General features: G+C 40.2%; 1 protein-coding gene across 1 annotated transcript in view; it reads right to left on the bottom strand.

Annotated features, from left to right (window-relative positions):
* TRPC6 (transient receptor potential cation channel subfamily C member 6) overlaps nt 1–21691 on the bottom strand; it is a 96605-nt gene that overhangs the window by 33111 nt on the left and 41803 nt on the right. Inside the window, exon 2 of the mRNA XM_065632548.1 lies at nt 4588–5362. Coding sequence (XP_065488620.1) covers nt 4588–5362 — 775 coding nt within the window. The remainder of the gene's footprint in view (nt 1–4587; nt 5363–21691) is intronic.

The following is a 21691-nucleotide window of genomic DNA, read 5'->3' as shown; positions in this document are numbered from 1 at the left end:
CCTGGGAGACTTGAGAAGGTAGTTAGCAATTAAATTACAGTTGGAGGCTTTAAGAACCAACCCTTAATTCTGCAATAAAGCATGTGTGTGCTTTATTTTACACATGTGAAAATGTTGGCCCAGGGCTCCTTGGCCGTTTAGGAAAATCCCAGTTTTGCTAAATTTTGCCAAGGCAAGGATGAGAGGGCAGCACTGGCTGCTCCCACCCTGCAAAAGGAAGGTGATGATTTGGGGTGGGAGCTGTGAAGGATGAGGAACCAGGAGAACAAGATGCTGGTGGCAGAGGAACAACAGGAGGGGTGGGGGTGACAGTGGCTGTTGCTGAGAGGGGTCACCTGCCCTTCACGGTAGGAGCAGCTGCAGACTGTCCTGGAGTGCCAAGTAAGGGAGCAAGAAGCATGGTCACTCTGAAAACCTCAGCTGACCGTGACTTGCCTCACCTCTGACCATGACCAAGGGCAGGAGAGCATGGCCAGGAGAGCAGGAGAGCATCACCACAGCCGTTTCTCCAAGAAGAAAGAGGCCTTCTCTGCACGTCCTCCTGTGACCAGTCACGGGCTCCTGCTGTCCCCCAGACTGTGCCCAGGATGAAAATGCTTTCAGGGTTCAGGCTGATGCTGAACCCCACAAAGGAGATGAAGCACGTCCTGGCCCTGCTTAGTGAATGTAGAGGCCAAGACCAGAAAGGCGGATTCTGCTATACGAGGATTTGGGATTTCAAAGTGCCTTATGAACATAAGTGGGACCTATATATTGTATTTAGGCATCTTAGCAGGGAGATAAAGAATAATTATTGCCCTTACAAAGGTGGCACTAACTCCTTCAGTGCCTCGGTTCTTCTCTAAAAAGTGATGTTAACTTTTCTCAGAGAGAACTTACGATACCCATAATGAAGACTGGGACTTGATTTCTGTATGAGTTATATGAATGAAAACAAACGGAAAATCAGACTTTGAGATGATAAATTGAATTTTGCTTCTCATCAGAAAAGCAATCTCAGATTACCTTATTAGGATATTAATTTACAGCAAACAGTAACATATCTACGTTTCTTTTAAAAATGCATTTTTCCATTTCATTCCATTAAACAACAAAACAGTCTTTTGCCATTATAGCTGCAGAGGACTTTGTACTAAATGCAAATTTTATGCATTTTGAACAGTGCTGGGCCACAGCTGTCAATCTTAAAACTGCAGGCCACATCTCTGCAGGACATGTCAGATATCATCTACATCCTTACGGACATAATGGAAATATTAGCTCTAGGGTGGTCAAACAGTTTAGACAACAGAAAATACAAGTACAATCCCCCAAAATAAAAAAAAAAAGTTCTATCTGATATCAAACCTTGTAAAGCTGCACACTTAGCCATTTCATAAAAAGCTACATTATGTGGCGTTCCAAAAATCCTGGAGATCTCAGAATTACTGAGGAACCCTGAATTAGCTGTTTGCTTGGTGCAGAAATATTCCTATACTGTGCTTGGCACATCTGTCCAGTTAATCCTCCTTCAGAAATCATCTTCTACTTTCTTCTGATTTTACTCCTAGCAAAGTTATCCTCCAAAACACTTGTAAAAACCACACGCGACAGGCATGTAATGCTCGATAACACTGCTACAGAGCAGTTTCCACTGATCATGGCATTTCCTATTTTGTGTGAATCACAGTTTCACAGCCAGTGTTACCGCTAACCTTAAACGACGGTGTAAGACAGGAGAGAGAAGTAATTTTTAAGACAGTCATGAAGCAACTGGCATCGCAGTTCAGCATCAACCCTTCCATTGCCTCTGCCAAAGACCTGGGAAGTGTCTGTGCCGCTGGTTGCTGCAGGCACCCACTAGGAAGCTCCCCTGCAGCAATACTCCATCGGCACTATAAAATAGGTGACTTTTACCAGAAAGTTCAAACTGCATTTAGGCAATATTTTAAATACTTTAAATAACTCAGGCAAACCCTAGGTGGAGCTAAAGATTTGCCGTGTCCAGATAACCTATGCTCTCAAATATACTTGTTTAGATTACACTAACACGTGTAACACATTTTTATGAAAACTACATTTTTACATAGGAAGTACATTATCCAGATAATTGTAGCAAACTCCTGAAATAAAGTAAGGGCAACAACTTTTAGATAAATTGCTGCAAGCAGGGATATGATCTTGCAGGAGCACAAACAAGCCCAGACTATGTAAAGCTAACAGCATCCATTCCCAGCAGCTTGTATACACAACTGTTGTACCACCTGCACTGACCCTAAACCAGGCATTTCTGTTATCACTTATCAGTAGTGTAGATGTTAATTCTCATCAGTGCACATATAAGTGTACTCCCTTGTCTTTAATATTTATCCAGAACCACCGCATGATTTTAGAACCTGTAAAAATGTTCCCAAAAGACCTTGTGTTGCCAGTCGCCCGCTCCTGGTGAAACCTTAAATTAAGGGAGCGTTAAATTTCCGTGTTGCCTTGTGCCCCTGCTCCTCATTGCTCCTGTTCACTTTCACTCTACTCCAAGGAGTATGTACGTCCTCAGCAGAGCTTGGCTGACTAACACTTGGCAATACGGACCTGCTCTGTCTCTTCTCCAGCATCCTGTTTCTGCTGAGGGACAGTACCTCAAAATCTCTTGCAATTACTTATACAACGCTACCCTCGAAGGAGAGCTTTAATTTTAGAAAAGGAAACTGAGGCAAAAGAGGAAATAAAAAACCAAGAGTCACGCAGGGACGAGCCAGGTCAAGCTGAGGAAGGAGCTCCTGACGGCGCTTCAGGACAGGCTGCAGAGTCGCGCTTTCTGAACCACCTTTCCTCACCACGTGCTCCGCTCCCTGCCCTGGTGGCACCAGGGACAAATCCTGCTCTCGGAGGTCATCTCGCCAGTTGCGTCCTGCAGAATACATTTGAAGGGCACTTCTTGCTGACAGTTCCAGTTGATGATTTTATTTACCTTTACAAAAATCTTAGATTGTGTCGCTCCAACTGTGGTAAACAGAGCGATACAGTCCCTACAAATCAGACATGCTATTTATCTCAACATAGCCATGAACTTAACAGGCTGCATTTATGGCGTATGAAAAATGTTTTTCTGATCTGTTCTAAATTTACTCGCCTTCAAGTTAATCAAGTTCTTTTGTTCACATCTTCAGCAGCTGCTGAAGAGAAAGAAACAAAAGTATGTGGTTTTAAAAACTCTTCTCTGAACTGTACATGAAAGCACTGGATGAAATCTCAGTCCACTGATGTCCTAAGGATTTCTATCAGGGGCTCCGTGGGGCAGACTTTCATCCTCTGCTTTAAGCTGAAAGAACCTTGCCAGAATTTGGTGTTACTGAAATAAAATAAAAATTCTCCTCTGTTCCTATTCCAGCTGTTTAGCTGCTGTTTTTAAGAACCTCTTGCACATTCCCCCTCCAAGAAATATTTCAGCTTCTTACAACAGGTTGGTGCCACAAAGGTACACCTACAAGAATGAGTCAGGAGTAATTAACTCAGAATTGCAGCATCTCTGCTCAGGTCGGCTGCGCAGAGATGGGTTCATGGCCTTGAGAACAGTGCTGCTGCTGAGAAGATTAACATTGACCATGGCAACTTCAAACTCTTCCTAACGGAATGCTGGAAATGAAACTCTTCTTGCTTTGGAAGTGATTTGATCTCCTGCTGGTGAAGTCTAGATATCTTGCTGTGTCACAGAAGTATCATGTACTAGCATCTGCTTTCAATGCGGTCCCATAAGGTAAACCCAGTCCAAGCGATTTTAGTTAACCTAAGTCATAATTAACACTGTTTGCACAAGGCCTGACTTTGCATTTACTGAGAGCAAAAAGCTTACATTCTTACTGTCTTAACACACATAAACTGTAGTAAATATTTTTTTTACGTTGTGCACCATTTTATCTACATAATTTAAAAAAAACCCACAAATGCTTCAAGGATCTAAGGGGCCTTGAATCCCTGGGTCTCAACTATTTATTTTTTTTAAAGTCATAAATTTTTGTAACATTAAAAATTCTATATAACACTGAAAAAGTCTTTAAGTTTAGGGAGTTCACATACAAATAGGTACAAATAAATAAAAAAGAGGAAGCAGCTAGTACAAACACCAGAGAAAAGCAACACATTAAAAAAGGACAAGAAGGACATTATTTAGAGTTATTTTGGTAAGTAACTCTAAAACTTTGTGAGAAGTGAGAAATTTTCAGTCCAGTTCCAAGAGCACGACGAGAATGTATGAGGGTTTAGTACAACCCTGCAATTTGGCTTGCATGCACGACCAAACTGTCCCACTTCAGTCTCCTCTTTCCCTTGTCCTAGGCCAGCTTCACCCAAGGGTTTGAAAGGACTCCTTTACTATCCTGCCCAGTAGGAACTGGCATCTACATAAGCAGCATGAATTACAATCAGCACAGAGCAACAAGATATTCCCAAATATTTAAGTCCCCCATTCATTAAACAATTACACATTTTTTCACGTTAGCCTGCTGATTTGTGAGGATGATGCTGACCTCTTACTGTTCAAAGAAAGGGAGAAAGACCTTTGATTGAAGTTTGCAATTCTGTGTCTGTCAGAATTGGTAACCTTCTACTCACCTTAAACTCCTTCTCAATGTTGGCAAGCACAGCCAACTCATTGCTGAGCTCTAAGGCAGTCATTATAGGGTCTTCACTGGACAAAGACAGATAAGCGGGGCTGGCCAGGCCTTTGTAGGCATTGATTCTAGACCTAGAATGGCTGAAAGAGTCGTGCTTTTGTTTCTGATTGCATTCACTGCACTTGCAGAAATAGTCATGTGGCCTATCGATCCGAGCTCCTTTCCTCAGCAAAGTGTGGACAATCTCGTACTCATGGCAGTGAGCGGCCAGAATGATGGGTGTAACGTCATGGGAAAACCTTGTGCCATCTTCATCGTATGCATAGAAGTCATCGTGCTGGAGCTCCGACTGGCTTGGACTCAACGCAAGCCTCTTGCCCTCGGCAAACGCGGGATGGTTTAGGATGGCTTCCACTATCCGCACATAACCTTTGCTAATAGCCAAAAGCAAGGCATCCCCAACCCGGGCCAGGTTCTCCTTCTTCAGCAGGAGTTCTGTGATCTCCAGGTGCTCATTGGCAACCGCCAGCTGCAAGGCGTTCTGCCCCATATAGTCCACACAGTTCACATTGAGCGAGGGACATTCTTCCAGCATTTTGCGAATCACTGGAATATTTCCATATTCCGCTGCGTCCAAAAAGCGCTCTTCCTCAAGAGAGAGACTCGTTGAGCGGTCATTGAACATGTAGGCCGGCCCTCGGCTGGCCTGTCTCCTCCCCTTCTCCCGGAGGATGGTCTGTCGTCGTAGCGCTAGTCTATTCTCGTTGCCTCGGCTGCGTGGAAGTAGAGAAATTATTAGTTCTGTTGTACGCAAGGGGATATCCATTTTAAATAATAATCAATAAAAATATTTAATCATTTATCTGCTGCATATTTTTAATGCTACAGGGAGACCAGAAATCCTGACTTTGATGCACTTTGTAACCCCTGTTGTTACACAGCCCTGGAATCGGTGGCCAGCTACATTTTATTTCAACAAGAAGAAAAAGCCCTAGTCAATCATCATTTAAGACTATACATTTTTCTCTATTTCATTCTCCACAGTTTTTGCGTAATTTTAGTGAAGCTGGATTGTGCTTCATGTTACATAAGTAGAATAACAGTTTTAAAGTTAAGGTTCTTTCTCAAGTTTACACAGAAACTTCTCTCTGTTTTTCCAGCACTCTTCTATCCAAACCATCATCATTTGGTATCCCACACATCCCTCCGATACGTACAGTCACTTCATGAAAAAAGTGCTTCCTATTTTAATCTACAGTGTGTTTCAAAAATATTTTAAATCAATATGTTTCTGCAACCATGAACCACCCATGAATGAAACTCTTGGCACTTGAAAGCGTGAGTTTCAAATGATTACTGCTAGATGCCTCTTTTTTGTGTGTGTGTAACTGTAACGTATTGCCACCATGTAACATACTGCTTTGAAATTGGGCGCAGCTTTTTGAAACACCCTGTAAAAAGAAGAAAGTATTGTAACATTTTTGTATGCTAAGATTTCACTTTCTGGTTACAAGAATATTTTCAGCAGAAAACATTCAGCAAAGTCAGAGAATTGTAGCAAGAGGGACATTACATTTTCTCTGGATCAATGTACTACTTTCTGGCACTTTTGCTAGATGTAGCAGATATTTTGAAGGAGTTCACTGGAACAACTGGGTATCACAAAAATAGAACAGCAGATCTCAGGTTCATTGTTTAAATATACAGTTTAAATACAAAGCTGACCCGGAGAATCCTGATAAGTGCAATGACTGCCGCAGTCCAGAGACAGCCACTATCAACAGTCTGAGGTGGTAAGAAGAGCCCACATCTGCTCAGCTGGGAGGAGGTGTCCCAGGGACACCACGTGAGCCCAGGTGCCCTGTGGTGGCCCTTCTGAAAGCCGCCACCCCCTCTGGAGGCCAGTCCCCAAAACCTCTTTACTTGGTCTGCTTTGGTGCTCGGTCACAGCTCCGAGCGAAGGCGAGTGATGGTGCGAAGGGGCTCAGCAGCCGCGGGGTGCGGGACGAGGGACCACACAGGACAGCACTGGGCACACAGCGCGGAAACTGTCCGAATTCCCCTCTTCTGCTTCAGAAAAGCAGCAGGCTGACTTCACTGCTCTTATTATTCTTACTCCCACCACTACTTCAGCAACTTTCTAACTTACATTTCAGGTCTGGTTTCTCCTTTTCACCCTGCTCATGTTTTTCTGACATCTGTAATTGAATGCTCAGACCTACACTGAAACTGTACAAGACAAAAGCCTGTTGACTACATTGTATGACATCTGTTACTTCCCATCTCCACCATCATTTTCATTATTACAGTTCATAACCTTGATATTCTATTTATGCCTCCACTCAGTGGCTTGCCAACAAATCCTGCCGATTCTTACTTCATGACAGCTCTGAAATGTTGTGCATTTCTGCTACTGAAACCCTCATCCATTCCTTGCCTCTTGTATTAATTAATTACTTAATAATGATTTAATCATTAAAACATAATGTGAACCATATCAAAGCTATGTTTGATGAGGCATGCTGCAAAATATGCTACATTCTCTTTAACAAGAACAAAATCTAATTCATGACTCCTATCATTTCAGTCAACTAAGATCCTAATCCTCAATAGAAATTCAATTGCAAATCATTTTCTCTCCTAGAATTAGTCTGCTAAACTCCATAATATTCACTACAACTTCATCTTTTTTTATTTTTGAATGGTAGCTTAATGATTCTTTACACACATATGCTTAAATACTCTTCACTATTATCAGTATTTCCCACTAAATAATAACCACGAGCAATATTTTATTTATTTAATACTTACTAATGAACATGAATTTAAGTATTTAAATGACAGTAAAAAAATTAGCTTTTTGTGATTCAAAACATCTTTACAAAAAAGTAACATTACAAGATATTATTTATTCTAGATTGTTTATATTTAACTTTAGTATAAATTTCCTTTTTGTCTCATGCCCCCTCAGTTCCAGAGATACAGTCCTCTGCAGCACGGGAAATGCTTCAAATGCCCAAGTGTTAAATCTAAAAGGACTTTTTTTTTCCAAAATAATCACAAATAGGGAATGCAGGATGTACCAAAAATGACAACTACAACTTCATTCAATATACAGACAGCACTAATACCGCCCTACAATGGCAAGTTTACAGCCTTAATTTGGGCAATGTCATTTCATGATACGGAACAAAGTTAGATTCCATCCTCTTCTACTCCTCAAGATCTCCACAAAGGCTTTCTCAGTTACTGTGGGTTCAAAGCACATGACAGAGCATGGATATAAGCTAATATCTTATACATGAATATGGCTGGTTGAAATTTTTCCATGCATATTTCCATATATTTTGAAAGAAAAAAGATATTTATATTTGTTGAAAAAGCACCCTTTGGAATGGTTTCATAAAAAACATGAAATCTGAAAGAATGAAGATGTTTCTGGCACTGGCGACAATATTGGTGCCAAAAACCAAGTTCACTAAATGGCAGCCAGTCTTTTGATATATCTAGGAGTCTTCAACTGGAAATGTGTGTGCTAAACTGGAACAGGAATGAAATGGTAGAAAGAAGAGATCATGGCAGAGAAAGCAGACACCAGACTCCCCAGTTTTGAAAGTTACACCTTAGAGGACTGTTAATGTCATTCTGAAAAGTTTCTTTAAAGATGGAATATTAGAGTGCATTGGTAGGCTGAAAATCATTTGTGAGACAGCAAAGAGTGGGAAGTTAAAGTCAAGATGGGGGGGGGGAAAATAGAAAGAATGTAAGGGGAAATTTTAAAACTTGCTCGGTTTTAAGATTTATGCACTGAATAACTCTTCAAGATGCCTATGGCAAGACCATAGGGAGACAAGCTCCCTAACTTCCACAACAGGGTTAGTTCTCAAAAAATAAAGGACTTAAATACCCCAATTAAGTTAATCCTGTAGTCAAGGGGTTTAATCAGGCTATATGTTTCCTGAGCTTTATAGCTTCCTGGAAAAAAAAGGCTCAGTGTAATAATCATAAAATTTAGAGTAAAAATGTTTAGTTGATTCTAATCAACTGATCAGAACTGATTTTCATTCACTATTGCTTTTGCATATCCAAATTGTGCAATGCTTGGAAAAAAATACATTTCTGCAGTGAAATGAACTAGAGCTAAAATAAACACAAACAATACATACATAGTGTAGTTACAGATCTTGTACATGTATCCTTCTACCAAATTTAATTAAACATGGTATGACTTTAGAGCTTAACCAATAAAAAAGTTAGATTTTCTCTAAAAGAACAAATTCATTAAAAATGGATACAAAAACTTTGACTGTACTGCTTTTAACACTTTCTTCCAGCATATTCCAAGCGATATGTTAGCATTTGGATCCTTATAAAGTGAAAGGAAACAAACCCTGCAACAGGATCACGGTCATTATTTTTTCCTGAGATGTTGACAACTACAGTCAACCAGCCAAAATCTGCAGTTCATTAAACACTTCCTCTTTCATTTTCAAATAATAGAAACCAATTATATTTCTATTCCAGCAATACATTCAGTATGATTCATCAAAACAAAAAGTAATCATTGCTAGTGAAGAATACTTAGAATTAGCTTGTGTCCAGTAGCATTTCCTCTTTCCTTGCCTGTATTTAGAAGGAAATCATTGCTTAAATGGGAAATTAAGTACGTACATTCCCTAGATAGTAGCTCATCTTCTGGAATAGAACTTGTCACAGAATGAAAAAGAAGTTTTTTGCATTGTTTGCTTGACTGTAGCACATATCTGATGCACAGTTCTAGAATCTCAGCGTAAGTCATTTCCCCTGCATTAATATTTTATATGTATGAAGGAAATTTCCTGGTTTGCCCATTTGCAATTACAGTTAAGGGTCTGTAATTAAAAATGGTTCTTGCAGCACAAGACTATAAATACGTTTAATTGTAACAGAGAAAGCAAATCATTCTACTTTATTATTTATGCTTAATTAGATACACATAGTAAATATTAATTCAGAAGTTTGTTAAGAAGCGTATAAGATACTCGATTGCCTCCAAGAGCAGAAAAGGAATTTGATGATCCAGACGAGTATGTTCAGTCCTGTTAGTTATGATGTTCTTACATTTATTTTATGATTATTAAGGTCTTTTCAGTTCATTTTTTATCAAAAAGATGCCCATGCTAGCACCCATTGTCACGGATTCTGACCACGTAAGTCTTAAAGCCACTTGAAACCTCAGCTTTCCCAAACTACTGAATAACCTTTGGTTGCCACAGATTATTAATGCACTTTGGGGGAAATGTTGTCTAAATGATTGTACTTATTGCTACTTATTACTTAAGAGCCAGCATGACCAAGTCTGGAATATTGTCATCATTTTGGATACCATATTATAGGAAAGGGTTCTACAAAATAAGAAATCCAATGCAAGAGAGCAGCAGGGGTCACCCAGTCTCTACTGTATTTTCTACTTTAAGCATAATAAGGTCTATGTTATGAACTATATAGGGTGGTATTCCACTCATCTCACTTCTAACAACAGGAACAGTAGGATTCCAGTATAAATTAGTCATCCTGATCTACTCTGTAGATAAAGGAGAGACAATTCTCCTATCTACATGTAATATTTATTTTAGGATAGCATAAATTTTCATGTGCAGTACCTACATTTTTCCATTGTTAAAAAAAGAATCCTAGCTGATAGGTGAGATTGAGGCATCCTTTAATGCATATAATTTAGTGGGAACACAGATCACAGAAGGATGATGAAGTCAGTCCCTTACAAATACAGATACCACCTCAAATAATTCCCATTAAAAGATCAGGCTCTGTCTTAAAGGAAATTGCTGTCTCGCTGGAATTTTATTTTCTTTCACTAATCCCACTGAAAGACTAATCCAGAATTTGATTGCTCTAGCAGCTAGAAACTTTCATTTTCAGCTTAAATTTAATAACGGCCAATTTATACCTATTTGTTTTTGTTTAAGAAACAGAATTGTATTTCAAATTAAGTAGCACTTTTCCGTGACAATGGCTACCTACAACAAACAAACACATTGCATCATGTCCCCTCTCAACCTTCACGTTGCTCAGCTAAATCAAGCTCATCTCATTTCCTGCTGTGTCCATGCGGTTAAATCCATCACAGAACAAAAATCCACCTGAGGACACCTTCCTGAACTACACAGTAAACCCACGTGTCAGTGTTTGCAGTAAAGTGATTAGAAACCATTTTGTGTTGAAATGTACATTTTGGCTCTCTCTGGTGCATTTACATCCAAGAAATCTTTGGGGCATTATGGATTCCTCTGTGAGCCAGAGATAAGTCTTCTGCCCATGCTGACTTTCCTTAATCAGGTGTCAGACAGTGAGTCTCTGATTTATGAACTGAAAGAACTGGGCTGAAAGATCCGACTTTGACCCTCAACTCCCTCTACGGACACAGACTGTCATTATGAAGAGTTGTGGAGCTGGGAAATTCAAGTGTAGGGAACAACTGCGAGCCTGCACAGCATTATAATCCAAAGTAAAAAGCCTTTTAGGAGAGTCTGCTAGAGGTTGAACGAGCTTGCACAGTGACAGGGCAGCCTCTTCCTTTTTTTCCTTTACTCACGTAAAAGGGTTTACTATACTCTAAACTTACTGTGTAAGAGTACTCTGTTAACTCATTTAAACTTGCGGTTTGGCTTACCTTCAAAAATTTATAACCTCAGGAAGAAGACTATACAACTTCTTAGGAAATTAGAACATATAAACTCACAAAATCCAATTACGCTTTTGTCTTCGTGACAATGCTTTAGTAAGAGACACCACACTGGAGTCCCTTACTTGCATGCATTAATACAAAGCCAGACATAATGCCTGTAGTTCTCATGAAGAGAAAACAAATGTGTACTCATGTATACTGCCAGCAATGCAAATCTACAGGCTGGAAGCACGGCAAGGAAAAAAGGGGGCTGAGACTGCTGGCAGCATGCTGAATAAAAATATTGAGTCATAGAGATAAACACTTTCAGAGCAAAATAGAGAGAGTTACGTTGCCACACTGGCTTAATCACAAACTCGTCAATCTCCTGAAGTTCAAGAATTTTGAAAACTGGCCAATTACTAAGCATGATGACAGTATCCACTGCTTGTTAAAACTCAAGTTAACTGGCTGAAACAATGTTGAAACCAGTAATAATCACCTCTGAATCACCTCTGTGGATGAGATTACAAAAAACTTCAAAGGCAACGGACCTTTTTTAAAAAGAAAAAAAAAAAAAAAAAAGCCAGTGTAAACTTAGTCATTTTCAAATTTAATTCTAACATGCTGTTGGTAAACTGTTCAATATTAGTAATCAGCTAGGGGATCATAGAATCACAGAATCATAGAATGTCCTGAGTTGGAAGGGACCCACAAGGATCATCGAGTCCAACTCCTGTCCCTGCACAGGACAACCCCACAGTTCACACCGTGTGTCTGAGGGTGTTGTCCAGTCTCTTCTTGAACACTGTCAGGTTGGGGCCGGGACACCTCCCTGGGGAGCCTGTTCCAGTGTCCAGCACCTTCTGCGTGAAGAACCTTTTCCTCATGTCCAGCCTAAACCTCCCCTGGCACATCTCCCTGCCATTCCGTCAGGTTCTGTCACTGGTCACCAGAGAAGAGCTCAGCCCTGCCCCTCCTCCTCCCCTGGTGAGGCAGCTGCAGCCGCCATGAGGTCTCTCTCCCCTCAGTCTCCTCTTCTCCAGGCTGAACAAACCCAGTGACTTTAGCTGCTCCTCATACGGCTTCCTCTCTAAACCCCCACCAACTTTGTAGCCCTTTTCTGGACAGACAAGAGAAGAAGTAATACCAAATAAGACTATTAACACCAAACATCCTAGAAAAATTATCTTGAAACAATCTGATTTACTTCTGTAACAGAATAAGAAGCCACGTGAACCAGGCAGGACTCATATATACGTCACACATCTTCAGTAAGGATTCTGCTACTGTCACACATTATATTCTAACAAAAAAAACACAGAAAGAGGCTGAATGAAAGTATGAAGAGAGTGCACAGTTGGTTGGAAAACTAGTTATCAATCAAGGTTATACAATTTGCTCAGAAAATCTGACTTAGATCTGGTATTATTTAATATATGCATTAAATGTGATGTACGATGGAATAGAAACTCCATGTTTTACATTTGCATAGGAATTTAGTCTGTGAAGAATCGAAAACAGGAGGAAAGCGAGGCTAGAATTTTGAATGGGCCTGATAAGAAGTGATTTGAAATAAATGCCTTGCAATTCGAAAACAAATAAAAAGTTTTGCACCTAAGTCAGAACAAGCAAGCACACATTAAAAGATGGGACTGGCCCAGGTTAGTTTGGAAGGGGTAGGTATGAAGTAATACAGTATTACACAAACGTGGTGACACAGGCCCTACACGTCGCAAACAATACAGACCAACTGGAATTAGTCTAGAAGGTCTGGAGGCCATGAAATAAAGTAGAAGTAGGTTTTAGTTAAACTAGAGAAGACTGAAGGAAGTTAGATAGTGTAGAAAGCAATGGTGTAAAAGGGAGGGAACTTGTCTCTATTCAGGTCTGGGATTAGTAGGCAACCTGTAGCTCCAAAGTCCCTAAAACTTGACTATCAGAAAACACTTCAGAGGAAAGAGGATCATTTAGATGTTCTATTCTGCTACTCTTTGTTATCATATATATTTAATATACATATATATGTTGCATAAAACATAATAATATTTAATTTGCAAGATATTTTATAAAATTATATATTGATATATATAAAATATTTAAAACTGTGTATAAAATTAAATAATCAATACTTAGTCCAATCAGAGATAGGATGTGAGCTTAGACAGACACATGGTCTGAACCTCTATGTGATGCCACGCTACAGGGACAAAAGTGATGGGCTTTAGAAAAGAAGATTAGGTTAAAATTCTATATGTAAGACAGTGAAGAGCTGTAAACAAACATCTGAAAAACACTTGGATTTTCCATTGCCAGAGATCTGAGATAAACAAGGGGTAGGAATGGCTATGGACAGCTGACCTTGCTTGGTGGAGAGCAACTGGTGAAGATGTTCACGTCTCTCCCAGCCCTATTGTCTATGATTTGATTCTGCAAATCATGAACAGGGACATATCTGTCTTATGAGGGAAGACAAACCCCTCAGACCATGTTATGCGGTACTCCTGCTTCTTCTGCAGTTCTCCATCCTCAGTCAGTCACTACAGCCCATGATGGTCCCACATTCTTTACTGCTACAAAGCACGTCCATGCGGCTCTCACAAGATACGTCTCTCAGGAAACTCGTAACAAACTCCAGACCAGGACAACTCCCTGGCTTGCATCTGATCATCCAAGTTAGAGCCCATACGAACCTCGGTATGTGAAGTGCAGTGTTGATAAAGCCTCGTTCCACAGGCCTGGACACCGAGTCGGGGCTGGTTCTTGCTGTCCCCAGGTCTGAGCTCAGCACAGAGCGGCTGGGAGAGCTTGTGGGGCCATAGAGCATCAGAGACGTTTATCTCTCACAGGCAGCAATATGGCTTCTTTTGCTGGCATTTTCTAACTGGGCCGATTTTTGATCATTCCTTGATCTATTTTACGATCATGGGAAATGCCTCTTATTTACACCCACTTTGGTACACGGATCCACAGTTCCCCCATAACCCTTAGAAGCTGGTAATAAAATACAAGTGGGCTAGAGCCGAAGCACTCTGTAAATAACAAGCTAAAACCAGCCATAGACATTTACAAGAAAATTTCCAAATAAGCAATAACAGTGACTGCATTAGAAGTGAGAAAAGCCCGTAATGAACATCCCTTAAGTATTTCATTTTGCAGCACTTGAAAGGTACAAATAAGAGTATTTTTACTCATGTGGTGGGATTTCGTTGTTGGTGGTGGTGGTTTTGTTTTTTAATCAGAAGCTGCACATCTCACACCAAGTATGAAATATGTCATTTTTCAGACTGTTATTTGAAATTATGGTTGAAACTGATGTGTCTTCTGGGACTTCCCTGGAGGCACTTCTGAGATCTGGACTGTCATAGCTTTTTGTTTACGTCTGCCAAGAAGTGTTTTCTCCAAGCTGATTTATTATGTTGTGCAAACGCTTTTGTATCAAAGCAGATAAAAACAACTTAATTTTAGAGAGTATTTCCTCATCCACAGCTTAGTGAAAAGTTCACATTTGTCAATGTGAACCTGGAATGGTAGTGGTCCGACAAACATTTTCTTCAGGGAATAGCAAAAGATTTTTCTCTCTCCCCTGGAAAGTAGTTCAGTAGCTATTTAATGGTTGATGGTGAGAAAGCACACAACATAGCGCAAATAACCATTTCACAGGCTCTTCATTTCATTTGCACTCTCCCTACTTTTTACTCTGCTCTCTCACCCCAGCAATAAAATTAGTAGCTTCCTATTGATGAAGCAGCTGCCCAACACTGAAATGGGAATGATAAGTGAATAGAAACATTTAGGGAAATGATTAAGAAAACAGTATCTGGAGAAAAATGGTCCAAGGTGGAAAGACGACCTGGAGAACTGTAACTGAGTCTGGCTAAAGGAGATTTATCAGAAACACCAAATAAAAAGGTAGAGAACTCTGATTGCTTGGATCTTTGAAACCAAGACATGGGATTTAAATTCTTTCCTAAGAATAAAAAAAAGGAGATAAGAGAGTACTTTAGCAGCCCAGAACCTGTTATATACCATACTTGCAAGGCGAAGAAAATAAAGCAGATTAAACAGCATAGGATGGTAAGGCAAGACAGATGACACTAAGAAATGGATTGAGACTGCTTAGTCAAAAGATACCTTGTTATTTTTATCACCCTTTTCTTTGGGGATTAGTGTCATTTTAAATTTTAGAAGACTACTATGGAACTGGGTGTGTAGGTCTGAAGATCCTGTAGTACCTGAGCACATGCATAATTTCACACTGGCTGCTGGTAGCTTTTGACGATAAGTCTTAAATATAAACTTTGAAGTCTAATTTTAGGGTCATTACTGAAAAACTGAATTGCTATTCCCAGTACTTGATCTTGCTCAGAACGGCGTCCAGCTATGTCTGCAAAACTAGGACCTTTATATCTAATATAAAACATACCTGCTCGAACATTTTTCCTCAACAGCAAAAAAATGCTGAAGGCATTCACCCTTTAAATCACACTTTAATTTAAGTGTAATTGCCTAGTTTCACAAATTATTTGATCTGTGTGCTACTCTGAGGTTGTGTAAAGCCAGGAAGTGTTTCTTTCCAGACTGTTTCTTGCAGAAGCTGGCTGAGAATACCAAGGTGCGCCCACCAGAGGGAACTCCTTACTAAGCCTGGCACTTGGTAACACCGCTGTTCCCCTCTATACCAGCTTCTCAGTAAGAAAATTATAGCTCCACATTTCTTACACGTTTTCCAGGAAGTACCTTTTGGTGCCCGCTGCAGAATTTTGTTACATCCTCTACTGCTCTGGAGACAGACCACCCAAAGTTTATTGGTTTCCACAACAGTAAAACAAAGATCAAAAAGTCTAAATAATTCAAATTAAAGCTAGTATTTTAGCTACAAGAGTGGAAAAAAAAATAAAAGGTAGCAGGAAATGAAATACAAAGTATGACTTTAGCATAAATTTAACAGCTGGTTACTTTGCTAACTGATTTGTTTCTTATATGGAATACCTAAAGGACATCACAGCCTTCATTGCCATGTGTTTATAGAGATATCACACTTCCAGCATATTCCAAGGGATATGCTGAATCCTGTATCTATTCCTACAGTCTTATGCACAGCCATTTTGAGACAAAGTAAATCATTCTGGTACTCCAGAGGTATCTATATGCCTTTGGAGTTGAGGCTTAAACAATTTGTATATACTTGAGTTTGCACGTTTTGCAAAATTAAGTGTCCTGTGTCTTGTTCCCTCCTCAGTTACCAGGCAGTGTCTAACTTTGTCACTGAAGCTGCTGGTTCTTTTTGAGGCTCCTTGTGTCGGTGCTGAAAACTATTTCCCCTTTCAGAAATTCAGTCCTGTGGTCAAGTGTTCGCTGTCCAGTTCAAGCCACGTCTTTTACAGAGCTGTGAACGCTGCACAGTACACGTGCTGTGCAAGCAGCCTGCTGTGCTCACAATGCCCAGTGAGTTCCCCGCTTCCATCGCCCACCTCATTATGAGGTGACTATCAGCAGTTGCTACCACGAAAACAACTATAGATAACACTTGCTAGGTGACTGGGTGCCTCAAGCAAGCTGCTTCTTTCCATTAATTATCACTGGGGTTTCCATGTTAATAAGCTACTGGGATTAGCAATCTAAAAATTCAAGGTCTGACTTTATCAGAGAAGGCAATTTAGGGTCCATTTGTTTACTTAGGTATGAGCTCACTGAAAACATCCATCTAGTTCATATTAGATCTACCACTGAAGTTTCCGTAACTCTCCTAATGTCACTTCTTTCTATTACTATATTTTTATTATTACCAGCATAAGACTATTTGCAATGATTTGTAGACTACATGACTAAAGCTAACAGGTCATGTTTTTTAAAAGGCAGCTAAAACATTGTCCAGTTAGGAGGATGACAGTCAATACAAAGGCTGTAACACAAACACAGCTGGCTGGCTATGACAAACAGGCCTCTATAAACAGAACATCATTACATTAGTAATGAAGTAGCAGACATCAACAAGACAGCCCTTGTTATTTACTTAGAGATCCTTAGGAACAAAGTGACAAGAAGTTCAAATAAAAGCAAAACCCACTTCTCATATAGATCTATGGAATGTTATGCTACCGTGCAGTATGTGCTTTACTGCTGTGTCCCATTGCTTATAAATAAAAGTACTTAAAATAGAGCGTGGATACTTGTACCAATGCTAAAACTGGATACAAACAAAGCAAACTTTTATTATATACAAGTAATTTGATCTTGGTACTCTCCTGCTGGAAACACTAAGATTCTTAAAGAGAAACTGTATTTCAAACTATAAATTACAGACAAGGTTCAGTGTTTCATCTCTCCAAATCAAATCTGGTAACACAAAACATTGATTGCATAGAGACTGAGGAATAAATACTTTTTTTTTTTATCTTCAAAAGGATTAAAATTGGTTTCTATTCAACTAAATAGGTTAATTCTTATGCTGTCATAATTTATATGGTGGAATAGTTTTGCTAACTGTTTAGTAAATTAGGTCAGGGTGTTGTTTCATGTGCACTCTCGCAGAAACACTCCCCAACTCTCTGCTCTGCTTTGGCTTCTCATTGCTACTCCCACATCATGCCATTTGCTATCCCGACATAAGTACTGTGGCATCTCCAGGTTGACCCCAATCAAGGAGCTTATCTAAATGAAAATTAACATTTCTGGGAGAAAAAAACCCACAAAAAAACAAAAACAAAAACAAAAAACCCCACAAACAAACAAACAAAAAACCCCTCCACACACACAAAACCACAAACAAACAAACAAAAAACCACCAAAAAACCCAAGCAGCTTACTCTAAGCTCAGCTCCCTAGCACAGTTTCTCGCACAGATGCAAACAGCTGTGCTGGCACATGATGAGAGGTAGTATGAGGACAGGAATCAGTGGTGGCGAGTGAGGAGAGAAAGACCTGATTCTTGTGTATTTAATGCTTTACTGTCGCTCCCTGTCTCCAGTTCACAAATGGGGTGCTTGCAGTCAGTCCCCTGATGCAATTCCTTGCTCAGGACAGCTCACGCATGGCTCAAACCTCTCAGTAACTAGTGAACTACTACAGAGAATCCAAGAGAATGGTTGTGAGCCTAGAAAGAGCAAAGCCCCATTTACACACATACACACACACCCCTTCCCTCTAGTGAGCATACACCGATGAACTGACAGAACATCATAGTTAAAACTCTCTGGCAACGCAACATTGTGCTTCTATAGCGTGTGTTTTCCTTCTGTCATCTCTTTGATTTTTCGCCACACATAGGCATGTTTTTAAATAGCACTTGGAAGGAGAGATGATGACTTATACTGCCTGTTCTCCTTTTTTTCTTTTTTTTTTTCCTCCAAGCAAAGCCTGCAACTCTTCCCTACAAAGGAAATTGAAGAAAATAGAACAGTAAGTAAATTAGCAGATTAACTGGTCCAAAACAAGCAAAAGCAGGTGCTCCTTTATACTGTGCAGTCAGTATGTGGAACCTGCCACACAATACTACGGGTGCTAGAAGTTGACAATAGGTTCAAGGGGCAACTAGGTAAATTCAGCAAACAGAAATCCACTGCTGGTATTAAATATAAACTTTCTGAAGTCTCTGAGTAGTAAAGTGGAGAAATCTAGGGAAGTATGGCTTCTTGTCTTCACTAGTCTCATAGTCTTTCTTTGACTTTGATTTTGGCCCCTGTTGAAGACAGGATACTGTGAGGTCTGTAATTTACCCATTTAAAGATATATTTTATATATAAAATCATATACATATCTAATCACGTATAAAATTGTATATAGGTGCCAGACTCAAAAGGTTTTCTTGAACCACAGGTAGAACCGAGGGGACGTACTAATTTGTCTTTTGAATCCTTTACACTGGGCAGAAAGATTCAGTAAGGGTCCTTCCGTATCTGTAGCTGTTTGCAGCGCCCATGGCAGATTCCAACAGCTTCTGTTATAATCTGTTTTGATCCCAATGGCAGTAAAAAGCACATTGCAGTGGCATGTTCTCTAGGGTTTTGAGGCTGTCCAGCTTACCCTGAGAGGCGAACAGCTTTCCCTTGGGTGTCTCATAAACAAGAAAAGCACAGGAACCTCTTCAAAGGGCTGTTTCTTTTCTCATGCTCTGACCAGGACTTAGAATGGCTTCAAATTTTGGTTAATAATTGTAATATTTGTAAGTAAGCAATGTACAGATGTGTGCATGCTGTAACAACATATCTCAATAAAAATTCATTTCTACATGAGCATTTTGTTACAAAAACTTGAGTATGGATAAAGATTATTAAATTAGGCAACAGGAAACTATGTCTATATACTAGAGACAAAAATACATTTGCATTACTCCTCTGACTAAAGCCACAATCTATCACAGAGACTTGAAATCGGATTTAGTATAGCGGTAATTTACAGTCAATGGATTCATGTTTATAAAATCACTTCTCAACTAAAAGAAAAATACACTGAAGACATCACTGCAAATAAGTGCAAGGATTAGAAACTGGCCTGAGCTACAATTTTTCTTTAGAATTTTAAGAACTCAAGTGTTCAGACAGCTGATCTTGATTTAAGTTCCTTTCTAATAAACATCAATGCCTGAAATTAAACAAAAGCTTTAAAAGACACTAACATCTGAGTACAATGCCTCAGAAAGACAGGGAGATCAACTATTAATTGATTAGCTGTGGAGCAGTCCATTCTTCATCAGCACATTCCAGAGCTGAAATGTCAAGTTCAACGGCATGAGCTCTTGATGCTGCAGCAACAGCCTATAAACTCTGCAGCACCACTGATTTACTGTACCCTCATCTATCATCCTCCACATCCAACCCTTCTTGCCTTTGCAAAACCTTATACAGCTACGGCTCACAGCTAGAGAAGAACACTGATGTAAGCCTCATGATTCTGATGAAGAACTTCTACCTACAAGAGTAATTAACTGTAAAAAATACAGCCGAGGAAAATTTTCCCCTGTGTTCTCCAACTCTAGTTTGAAATTCGAGTCCTTTGAAGTATGTGACAGTGCAGGTCAGAACCTTTTTCTAAAAGTAGTTACCCTCTTCTGAAGAACACACACAATAATGTATGAAACATACCTTGCATAGCTTATTTTGACCTTTAGAGAAAAAAACCAAAAAAACCCCAAGATGCTACCACATGGAGTTTCAGTGAGGTACATTGAATCCTGTTTAATCACGCTTTACTACTTATAAGGTTCAACACTGCTGGGACCAGGTGACCTTGAAATAAAGGCAGGGAACCTCAGATATCTAACTGGGAATAACTGGGCAGTCCATATTTCATGGAGCTATAGTTTCAGGCTGTCTGTGGTCAGGGATGTGACACCATCCATAGTCACTAGCTCAGAGCCCCAAACAAAGACCAAGGGCTGAAGAGGCAGGAGTGTCGAGCACATTTCTGCGTTTATAAGCTCCAGCAAAATCCCAGCTCTGGAATCACAGGGGCTGTGACTCCAACTGGCCACAGCTGAACACTGTAGGTAGGTGCAGCAGGTATCCTGGTGTCCACCAAGAGTAGTGTGGCCAGCAGGACCAGGGCAGTGACTGTCCCCCTGTAATCAGCGCTGGTGAGGCTGCACCTGGCATCCTGTGTTCAGTTTTGGGCCCTTCGCTACAGAAAAAGACACTGAGGTGCTGGAAAGAATTCGGAGAAGGGCAACGAAGCTGGTGAGGGCCCTGGAGCACAAGTGTGATGAGGAGCAGCTGAGGGAGCTGGGGCTGTTCAGCCTGGAGAAAAGGAGGCTGAGGGGAGACCTTATCGCTGTCTGCAACTACCTGAAAGGAGGTTGTAGCATGGAGGGGGTTGGTCTCTTCTCCCAAGTAGCAAGTGATAGGATGAGAGGAAATGGCCTCAAGTTGCGCCAGGGGAGGTTTAGATTGGATATGAGGAAAAAATTCTTCCTGGAAAGGGTTGTCAGGCATTGGAACAGGCTGCCCAGGGCACTGGTGGAGTCACCATCCCTGGAGGTGTTTAAAAGACATATAGATGAGGTTCTTAAGGACATGGTTTAGTACCAGAGTTAGGTTATGGTTGGACTTGATGATCTTAAGGGTTTTTTCCAGCAAAAATGATTCTATGATTTGATGATTCTACGTAAAAACTGCCTAAATCTGTGAAATAAGTAAACCTAACTTAGCAGCCTTTAGTAACAGCATCTCACAGAGGATTCTGTTTTGCCTGCTAGAGTAGGCAGATCTGCAGGAGACTGCACAGGGGGACAAGACAAAGTGCTGGTTAAATCTTGTTGACAGAGAAAAGAAAAAGGAAAGTAGAAAGAAAACTCGAGCAATGCTGGGGAATGATATATTTAAGTTATGTCTCAGATATGAAGAGATGTCCTATTATGGTCCTGAGGCATTAGTCTTCCGATAACAGTGGAGCTGCATGTTTAAAGATTAATTTCACTTCAGCTTGTAAAGCTGCCACATTT

The sequence above is a fragment of the Caloenas nicobarica genome, chromosome 1 (assembly GCF_036013445.1).
Source record: "Caloenas nicobarica isolate bCalNic1 chromosome 1, bCalNic1.hap1, whole genome shotgun sequence".
Taxonomy (NCBI): Eukaryota; Metazoa; Chordata; class Aves; order Columbiformes; family Columbidae; genus Caloenas; species Caloenas nicobarica.
This window is presented reverse-complemented; position numbering and strand designations above follow the sequence as displayed.